Source organism: Ptychodera flava, chromosome 15, assembly GCF_041260155.1.
Source record: "Ptychodera flava strain L36383 chromosome 15, AS_Pfla_20210202, whole genome shotgun sequence".
Lineage (NCBI taxonomy): Eukaryota > Metazoa > Hemichordata > Enteropneusta > Ptychoderidae > Ptychodera > Ptychodera flava.
Genome location: NC_091942.1, coordinates 15,674,970 through 15,686,243, shown reverse-complemented (window position 1 = coordinate 15,686,243; position 11,274 = coordinate 15,674,970). Strand labels below are relative to the sequence as shown.

The 11,274-nt window shown below is 38.6% G+C and overlaps 1 protein-coding gene across 1 annotated transcript; it reads right to left on the bottom strand.

Moving 5' to 3' along the window:
- Positions 1–6,361: 6,361 nt before the first annotated feature.
- On the bottom strand, positions 6,362–9,353 carry LOC139151309 (uncharacterized). The gene is made up of 5 exons (XM_070723991.1): positions 9,144–9,353; positions 8,936–8,979; positions 8,658–8,723; positions 8,365–8,428; positions 6,362–8,183 (listed from the first exon to the last, which is right to left on the bottom strand). Exons 1-5 carry the CDS (start codon positions 9,252–9,254, stop codon positions 7,365–7,367), a joined length of 1,104 nt encoding a protein of 367 aa, XP_070580092.1. The 5' UTR covers positions 9,255–9,353; the 3' UTR covers positions 6,362–7,364.
- Positions 9,354–11,274: the final 1,921 nt, after the last annotated feature.

The window sequence follows — 11,274 nt, the reverse complement described above, 5'->3', positions numbered from 1 at the left end:
TGAAACTCCGAAATTTCGAGTGACCCTTCCCCCTTCACCAACCATGATGAATTTGAGTAACAGGTCCCTCTCTAACTCTGAAATTTTGACCATTCCCCACTTAGAAAAGTTAAATACCAATACATGTAATTACAGCAACAGTAAAGACCTTTCAAATCTTGATGTACCCTGCTAGACTATCATCAGTTATCTCATGATGGTTCAAAAAAGGTGAACACATCAAAATGAAATTCAAAGTCACAATAAAATAAAAATATAAAAGATCACGCAGTATCTAACCATAAAAATTTGGATGGATATTATGACAGGGTTTTCACTAGGATATCTGACGGGGCAGAATTTGAAAGTACAGGGGGAGAACATGAGAGAGGCTTAGGGGGAAGTGTCACAGGGGCTTTCCCCTATCTTACATGGAATTTTTTAAGATATTGATGTGTGCAATGGTGCAGTCTGGTGCAATCTGAGAGTTTTTTAATTTGTTTACTAAGTGAAACTATTAGAATACCCCAAAGGGAGAGAGCACGAGAGGGGGGTTCCCCCTCTCGTATTGGAAATTTTGAGAAATTGATGTGTTTAATGGTGCAATCTGAGAGGAGTTTCAGTTTATTTTGCACTCGGTAAAACTGTTTGAAAATGACATTGAACACTGATATTGTTTACATTTTTTGCATGATCAGTTTTTGAGTCACAATATTCAACAACCAAACAATGACAATACAATTTGTGAAAAACAGTTCTGTTTGCCAGAGACTGAAGACAAATGAATGTACAGGAACGGAAAATCTGTGACCTTCTTGTGTCATTTCTCCAGCTGCCAGCTTCTAATGAAAAGCCTGAATATGGTATGTTTGCGATCCGGTGTTTGTGGTCAGAAAAACAAGGCTCACACATTGTATTTCATCATATTTGTTGTTCCTCAATTTTTCATTGTCAAGGTACATCTTTCTAACAAATTCATATTGACAAAATAATATTGGTTTTAACACTAGTTTATTGACTCCTGTCTTGTGTTTTAAAATTTCACAATTTACAGAAGTCAAATAGTCCCCTTTAGATAGTGCCTATGCCATTGAGATATGGCAACAGAAATCCTGAAATATGATTTCTTGGTTCAGAAAATGGAAGGAAAACATTGAGTGTACTGAGGTGTAAAGTAGACCCATGTAGTGCATGCTTATATCATAAGTGCTGGGAAAAGAAACATAAGAATTGCTTGTGGTAAAACATTTGCGCCGCCTATGGCGGCGCGCCGGCAAAGAATACATGAGAATAAGGTTTCCAAATTTTGCTTATTTTTGGTGCATTGTGACAATTTTTTTTTCTCTTCTGTCTGTTATGACAATTTTTTTCTTCTCAGGCCATGACAGGATCAATTTTTTTTTTCTTCTCTCTCACCTGGTGACAAATTTTTTTTTCTCAAAATCCTCCATACCCCCCCCAGAAATCAAATGGTTCTCCCCTAAGAACATTTATATTTGGCGCCATTGGCGGTGTCGCCTTTTCTCTTCGGTTCACTTTCACAACCTCTGAGCAACCGGTGACGTAAGGGCAGTTTTTGAAAAAATTATGACATATGTCCAATCTATGCCCTGTTTCTGTAAATCCGTCGGACACTAAATATCAACAGATATATCAACAATACGGTATGTAGGGTTTCAATTTGCAACTAAGACGATATTCTTTGGCCATTTTTGCGCCATTTCCTGCTTTATGTCAGTCTTAGTTTCACTGCCATGTAAATTATTTCAGTGCCGGTGAAAATTATTCGGGATGATTTTATCAACGAATCGAGCTTTTCATATCAACGTCCGCAGATTCGCTAACAACCGGCGAGAACCCCTAATAGGATGCCATTATTTATGATACCCGCCATTTTCTTTATCGCTATCTCGATCTTTAAGCTTCAGAACGCACTGTCAGACAAAATGACTGAACGATTTCTGTAATCTCTCGGAGCTTAAGTCCATTAACGGTAAATATCTGCTCCACCAAGTGAAAAGCTTATTTTTTACTTAGGCTACAGTATTGCTGCATGTCAGTCGTTTTATTCGCAAAGTAGGCGATATCCGATCTTGACAATGAAAGATAACTAATCTTATATACTGTGCAAATTCATAAATCTCATTTGAGAAAAGAAAATGGTTATCAGGCTTGCGGGGTTGCTGGTTGAAGGACAGGCATACATTATGTCGAGCTGTTGAACGGACAAGCCTAAAATGTAGAACGTGGATCCGTAGTTGAAGGTTTCGCAGTTTTACTCATGCTTTGCCAATGGAAACTGAATACATACCCTATATATAAATATGATACACACATGTTATATATATATATATATATATATATATATATATATATATATATATATATATATATGTACCTAAGTATGCAGATGTCTTCATGGGAAACTAAATAACTAAATTGTTCAATGCCATAGGAGAACGTCATTATTTGTATTTGAAGTAATTTATGTTCATATAGGGCCTATATGCTCATATGTATATATATATATATATGTGTGTGTGTGTGTGTGTTTAAAAAATATAGTACATATGTGTGTATCATATATATATATATATATATATATATATATATATATATATATATATATATTTAATATAACTTGTTGCATACAAAGACATGTGAATGTATGTGTAAACGTATGTATTATGATCACATGCATACCATGCATTAATACATACCTATAATTTAGACACAATACGAATATGCATAAGAAGCTTACTTTATTACATACATCAGCAAGACAACCTAAAAAGTGATGACCACTTTTCTGAAGAGCAACACACCTGGTCCACTGTTATTCATTTTCATATTCAACAAAAGGGGCAAAAAACTATGCACACATCTTTTGAGTAGGGGAAAATTAATATTGGGTGTTTAAAAAAGGTTAAATTGATGTAGCCGAGGCGTTGAGATAATAAGATAGCTGGCTCACTTTCTCTAGGAAACAAGCCTTGCGTGAGAAAAGGCTCTTGGCAAACAATGGTTAAGCCAGCCCCTCGGGGGAGAAGTTGAATAAACTCTCGCTTGTCGTTAAGATAATCACTTTGAGAGAGCTATTTGGCGTGTCGTGCGAAAATCCTTTAACCATCTGATTTGCGCATTCAATTTCTCTTATACAGAGAAACTCCTAATTACAGCATTCAAAGTACGCATGAAGCTGAAGTGGCTTACGCATAAACTATCTCGTTTCTTCCGCTTTACTTCCCTAATTGCTTCATATATTCTATCAGGCTCTCTATCTTCCCAATCGGCGTTTTATCAGTCCCTTTTTGGGGACACTAAAAACTTCATCAGCACTGTGCGCACGCGCAAAATAGATACTAGCAGCATCGTGGTCCTAATTTGACATTTCACATTTGTAATAATCCGTACAAAACGTGCAACACCAATGTTATATTTGCCTTCTCTGCCAAGGAAAACTACAGGGCTGCAGTTCTTGAAAATCATAAATATAACTTTATACGTTCACGTATTATATATATATATATATATATATATATATATATATATATATATATATATATATATATATATATATATATATATATATAATAATATATATATATATATATATATATATATATATATATATATATATATATATATATATATATATATATATATATATCTTTTCATCTGCGCCACACATAAACGACATCTTCAACCTGATGAAGTCCTACTTTTAGGACGCCGTTGTATCAAAATTACCAACAGAATAAACAGAAACTATACAAGCAGATCAGTAGACGTGTGCAAATTTATTCATCCGCTTTTACCAAACCACGCTACGAACAACACTGGGAGCTATCTGTACATCTCAAGTATACGTATATATATATATATATATATATATATATTATATATATATATATATATATATATATATATATATATATATATATATATATATATATATATATATGCACGCACACACAACACATATATACGTATACATAAATAAGATACATACATACATACATAATACACATAACTACACACACGCAATGTACATTTCCGCCTCGTGTACCACAACCTCGGGTTTGACATTGTGGGGACCGAGCTTTATGATTTATCTAGATGTAATTGAAAAGTGGATTAGACATTTATTGTCATACCGTGATGAATTCGGGAAATCAATTATTGCACTTGCTTCACATTAACAAAGATCGCTTTTAGCGATAATCGGACTCCTGTAACTGTGTGAATCTGAATCGTGAATGGCGGCGAATCACTTGCTGTTTGTAGCGATACGGCAAAAATTGTGCAGCGGCGATGATCTGCCGGACGATAAAAAATGCGGACATCCGCCCAAAACATTTCGGAACGCCTTGAACATCAATGCACAATATGTCACGGGTAACAGTGGAAAATTCTTGGACAGGGATGTGGACGTGGCGTCAGCACCACCCTTGTAATTTGGAATTCGGAAATGAAATACTGCTATGGAGGAAATGTGTGGGTTGACTTGATAATGGTGTGCATAATATTTTTAGAACTAGAATTTTCTTTTTGAAAAGTCAGAGGGAAACACAATCTCGCAAACGTGAAATACAAAATCAGTGAATCAGAAAATGCGTCCTAAAATCGATCGTCCACATACAAGAGGTAGGATTTTACCAGTAAGTGGGTTGTACACTGTATAGCTGTCTGGGTAACAGAGAGCCGAGGAGTCGCGCTGGCAATTTAAACAAATCCATAATGAGTCGATAGAAACGTTAGATGTTGGTGACTAAGAAAATACACATTTGCAAATTTAACTGTTTTTGCCAGGCCAAGAAAACATTCCCATGCCGGCCGGATTCCCCTTCCGAAGAGAAAATCGGTTAACACGGCGCTGTAAGCAGAGAGTGTTCCCTTTTCGTGCATGCGCAGGTTAAATTGACATAACCACGTTTCAGGCATATATTTTCGTACCATGTAGATTCAACATTCTTATGCATACCAAGTCGTGCTTATTTTTTCTTAAACGTTGCCAAAGAACAAACAGTTCGACGTGAAATGTGTTTGAATGAGTCGACAAACGGATTCGAGAACCTTACGCCACAGTCTCTCTCTGTTTGGCGGCTGTGTGGTTATAGATATTCTCCTGATCAGAAACGGGATCGTCTGCCTAATTTCAGGGATATATCGGAATGTGCTTAAAGGTGGTGACGAGGAATCAAAACCGCGAATATCTAAATATAATTGTAAACCAATGATATTCATGAAATATTTAGATAAATCGTGCGATTGGGGATCTCATAAAATGAACTATACACACTTCAAGATAGCATACCAGAACATGAATTATGTTGTCGTCCATTACAAACATCTCCTGATAACGATTCATTGTCGTGCAGTGTGATTTTATCAGACTATAGATCACGTGGTCGTGATCACGTAGCTCACGTAAACTGTATTTATGGATTCCTCCAAAACGATGATATCCACACACCTGATGTGCAATCGGAAACTCAGGAGAATCGCGCATGCTGCCGATGAAGTTTCCGATCGCCGCCATTTTCAATTCAGCCCAACGCCATTTCGCAAATGCGAAATCTTAACATGATTGGTCGTCCGCCGAGCAATAACTACACGTTTATTCGACTTCTTGACCGTAGAGTCGGTGTTTTTATTTTATATTATAATATAATCTTCCAAATATCCTGTGCATTTTGAAACACTTGCACATAATCTTTAATAAAGAACAAAGACTTCTAAATAACCTCGCTACCTTGAAAGGAATTTAAGAAAATGAGAACAGTACATTTTCTGTTGTACTTTATTTATCCATATTGCCAATATTATCCATTATCCTTGAATGGCGACTACCCCAGAACATCATTATAACTGAACATTACTGAACGTAATTTTTCCGATTAGAAATTTTGAACAGTGCAAAAGTATTGAATTGTACTTGCTACTAGGGTGTCGAAACAGAGTCCCCTCCACTCGTATACCTATTTTAAATTTTGGTTGCATCGTCATTACCGGCGGTATGGTGAAGTTCAAGTGCCAAGGGTTGCGCATATCTATTGGCGGAATATCGCACGGCAATCGAGCGTATACAAGGGTCAAACGGCCTGCTGATGTGCAGCTGGCTCGGAAAGTTATATCTGATTGGTCGTTTGTCACTATTCACAACATCTTAGGGAATCTATTGTGCATAATTAACGGTAAGATTTAGCGAACCAATTGGATAACAGCTTCCGAGATGCTCTACAAACGGTATTACAAATGGATATCGATAGGCTACTAAACCTGCCAATATTTTCACAGTGTAATGAAGCAACAATTAAAGTTGTTACTGGTACCCATGCGGGTACGGATATAGAAATATGACCATAAAAGTATTCTGTAGTTGTCGGTTTAAAGCATTTTGGCAGTTTACTCATAAAACGAACGGAGCCAGATATATCCTTATCAATATTCTGTGTGGTCAACTGCATAAAGGCAAAACAAAATAAGAGCTTTGTTTCTCATCCTTGGTTGCCGGCTCAGACAAACAGTGGTGTGATGATTAATTTTGCTTTTTGTTAAGGAGATCCAAAATAACAACGCAGGAATGTTTGGCTGCAGTTGTAACTCTGGTACACGACGACATAGATGTGGTAACTGATAAGAAATGCATGTGCAGTTATGTGAGGTCAGACTTTGAAACTGGTCAATCTTTTTTGTTTTGTTAAAGCGAACACGGAAGAAAAATGGCGCGGCAGGGCTTTGTTAAACGCGGGCGAGGATGAAAAACAAACCCTTTTCTTTTTTTGCTAACGGATACATTTCATTGGCCATTGCCAAGGAAGTGTACGCTTCTGCATGTACTGGTATATACTGAACAAAAAAGACCCCCAAAAAACCCAAAAAGTATTAGCCCATTTCTAAGATACCGTTGGGAAAATCGTAGTGGTAAAATCCCACATCACAAAATTTGCAACACTATAATAGTAAGCCTAAATAAAAAAATGAATAACGATCTGTGTCTACACATATTTTCGGAATTATTCAATATTATATAATCAAACCTACATGGTTTACTCGCTTATGGAGCGACGACCTACGTGCATGCACTGCTTGCTACAGACAATCTACGGCGGCGTCGGTTTATCGATATGGTTTAACCCGTGTGACTGTACATTAATTGCTGTTAAAACATTTACATGTATATACATTGCTGTTTCTCCAAACATAAATTCACGGTTTAATTTTATAATACAATTTCTTCGCTAATTTCTTCCCGGCATTGCCCCAATCACGCAAGCCTTTCATACACATTCCAACAATGACTGACTGTTGAAATTGTATTCACAAGTCGTTGCCACTGGCAACTGACGTTCAAGGTCAGGTCAGGTTTTAACCAACTGTGGTCATTTCTCCGCTTTCGACGGCTCGGATGTGCTCTCGCGTATGGTAATAGTCACGTTCTGCGTGGTCACGTCGGTCACGGTGACATCGTCACGTGACCCGTTTGGTCTCCAATCTACATATCCCAAATTGTCGAAATAATCAAAAAAGCGGGCTCTTTTCGGCCCGTGTTCGCAATCAGGCAGCGGGTCGTCTTTCTCCCTTGAGTCGACAGTACTGCTATGCTCAACAGCAATATCTTTCACTGCAATGTCTTCTTCTGAGATCGGTGTCAGCGGTGTTTCAAATGTGGTTATCGTCTGCTCATCGACTCCGCCATTTTGATTATCGTTTTTGCACTCCCTTTGCTTGTCTAAGTGCAGTGCGCATTTCTTTCTGTCAGCCGAGCCATTATTGATACACGTTTTCTCAGCGGCAACAATTTTCAATTTCAAGCTATCTGTGGATCTTATAACACTGCATATACGTGCCTTTGACGACTTTCCCGCCTCTTTCTTGATATTTAATCCCGTGGTCTTGGCAACAGCGCTACAATTACCACGCGCTGCGTCGCTGTTTTTATTCGAATCCATATGTTCACAATTATTTCCACCTGAATACTTAACATCTCCGTTCTGGCATATTCTACCTGGTTTCTCCTTAAAAGATTCACTTGACTCGTGCAAGGCGGTCTCGTCACCACAATATTTTTTCTCAATCTGCAAATTTTCGTCCTCTGTGTTTTTCAGACTCCTCTTCTTTCTGTGACCACATTCTGGAAAATGCCTGTCACCTTCGTTGTCAATATTTCCGTTGCAGTCTCTTTCCTGGTTTACTGAAGACTATTAAGAATAAAATTGCAAAAGTGGTTATATCGTATTGATATCATCACTAAACACCTTGTCAGTGTGAGCCCAAATACAAGAGTAGAGATACGCAGGGGAAAAGTCAAAGGGAAACAAAAAATATCAAAAATTATTATGAATATATATGGTAATTATCCTGGTATATTATTTACTGTACCTGTGAACGATATCGCTTCAATTTCTTGCCTCGCCCAGCCTGATGTTCGTTCTGAGACTGTTGCCTATTTATCGTGTTTTAAGAGAAAAGGGGAAAGGATCAAAGAGATTGTTCAGTCAGCTGAAATTTAGTGGAAATTAAATGGACTTTGGAGTGTGCAAGCGGAACGCTTTGAAGCTTCGGCGTCGCTTTGAGTAGCACGGAGCACGCGATTGAAGACACATCTTGTGAATTTGCCAAAATCATTTATGTGTGTATCCATTATTGAGGCGGAATTTTACTCGTGTTCCTACCTTCCCTCGAATGCCTGCAGTAATCGCGGATCTAATATATTCGCCTCTGGTTCCCAGGTATTATATCTGCAAGTAAACACACGCAGACGCACCTATTATAGGCCGTTTACGCAAATATAATATGTACTGGCGTAGTTAACAACGGTATCTCCATAACGCCGACAACCTTTCAACAAGAACGAGGAGACAGGACTGTAATTGGGGTATAAAAGAACGCCGCTGCATAGATCTGACCGTTCACAAGCCGTGGAAAAAAATACAGACACGTCACCACTTACCTGTTTGACCAGCCTTTCCATTTGACCTGGTACTCGACTGTCCCCTGTGTGTAGACATAGAAAAGAAACGCCTGTCAGTGTTGGCGTTTACATATCTAGGGCTAATTCAGCTGTGTCGACAGCTCTGCTATGGAACTGCTAGTTCGCCGCACTGTCTGACGGCCATTCAATCGGTAAAAATTACCGAGAGCTGAAGCTCAGCACTCACCTTTCTAACTCGCCTCTTCTGAATGCACTCGGCAGCGAAGACCTGGTCTCCGACGTTGGATAGCTCCAAATGCTGACATGGTTCGATGTCCGTCATGTCGACAGGGGTCATACAACAGCTACTCGCCTGGCGCTCGCCCAGCTCCCAACGCAGCCAGTGTCCAGTGCGATATAATATTTGTCAATACACACTGCCTGTTTCCTGCAGAACCTATCCCATAATACGTCGTCACGGCAGCTTGCCTGGTTGTGTGACGTCACAGGGCAGCGGCGACTTACAGACGGAGAGTATTAAAAGGCGGGAGAGAGCATCTTTACCGAACCCGACCTAAAATGTAACAGGCAGAGAAAAAAACCATGGTTTCTAAAAATGGCGGCGGTGAAATGCACAGAGTGATTATAAGCTTATAAATCTTTATTTTCATCGGCTATACCTCGAGTGATTGCCAGTAATTTGTTGTTCAGAAACAGACGTTGATTGAGAAATGTTGCCGCCATTTATGGAACAGTTAAAGTAACTGTTGGACTTCAAGGCTCGATCGTTAAAGCGCCTCGAGCCAAAACCTCTATCAGCCATATTTAATTCTCCTCAGCTAATTACAGGAGACGTTTTCAGTGGTACAAATGAGTATGTATAGTTGAATCCATGAGTAGCTGTGAAATATCTGTAGCAGCGCAAATTGATTGACGCGATTTGCGACCATATTTCACACATTTTTGCTACTTGCAAATGGGACAATAAACTGTTTATATCAGTGTAATAAATAATGGCATTAAAAATCAAGTTTATTCGTCGTCCTGTAAAGCACTTCAAAATGCATAAGTATGAGCTTTGCAAACTGTATAAGTTATACATTATACTAATTTTTTGTTTTGAAAAATTAATTTCTCTATCGATAAATGTGGTCGTCAAAGATAACATCGGACATAAGACACGCGTTGACGATAATACACCTGGCATTTAAACGTGATTTTGGGTAGAAGAACAAGTGACCTTAGTCACAGACAGAAACAGAACTGGAAAATTCATTGAAAGATACAACTAGGCCTACATGTAGCTTTAGATGTAGCACCAGTAACCACATACAGTCGATCCTTGGAAATCAATAATTTAGTAGGTATCATTGAAATGACAAACGTCGTTAAATTTATGGACAAGATCGAACCGTCACTAAGCACAAGCGCATTGTCAAAATGGAGGTCGCCGCTTTCCGAGAATTGATTTTTGATAGCACTGTTTATCCGCTCTTCAAGACACAAACGAACGAGCTCGAGCCAAATATTCACAGCGGAAGCGCAAAAAACAGAATTATTTCCCGTTTACTCTATAATTGTAAAAATGAGATATGTATACTTAAAGATCAAGCCATGAAACTGTTTTGTATGTTTGTAAGCTTATTGTTCAGCGAAAATGCACAATGATTTCTATTCATCGAGAAATTTGCGAAAATGTTTTCGCTATCTCGTCATGCCGTTCTAGACAATTTGATGTGAATTAATTTCAAAAAGCGCGGAACATCTTTTGTTCGGCATTTTGAGCTGCCCAAGGAGCCTTTGAGATAGTAGCCTACGTATTAATTGCTGATGGAACAGCACTCGAAGGCATGGTCGAGTACATGTATATGTGAAATCTACTTCAAACCGTGCACCATTCGAAAGACACTTATCGAGGGCGCGAAGTGGATACTCTCAGAGGTCGCGACACCGGATGAGGGGCTTTCGGCCCCTGTGAAGCGCACGTTTGCGAGGTCGCCGTGTTAAGACAAATTCCGCTTGGCCTTATCACGTCTTTGCACGACGGATCGTCCTTGAGATGTGTCCTTGCAGAAACTGTTGTCAGTACAAACTGATCTCCATTGTCTGTACATTTGATGTTTTCTCCGGGATGCGTATCCGCGAAACTCCTCTCTTCCAAATCTCGTCGAAATGCAGGCCAAATGAAAAACAAAAAACAAAACATGCGTGTTTCCGTTAACCGACCTACCCTAAAACCCGCCCACCCTTGACATTTTTTTCACATTTTTAAAACATTTCGAGAAAATTCTCTACTGTTTAATGTATTAAATGGGTCTCAGCAAAGAAAAATAAAAAGAAAAAGAAAACTAAGTTTCCTTCGATATACCTACTCTAAT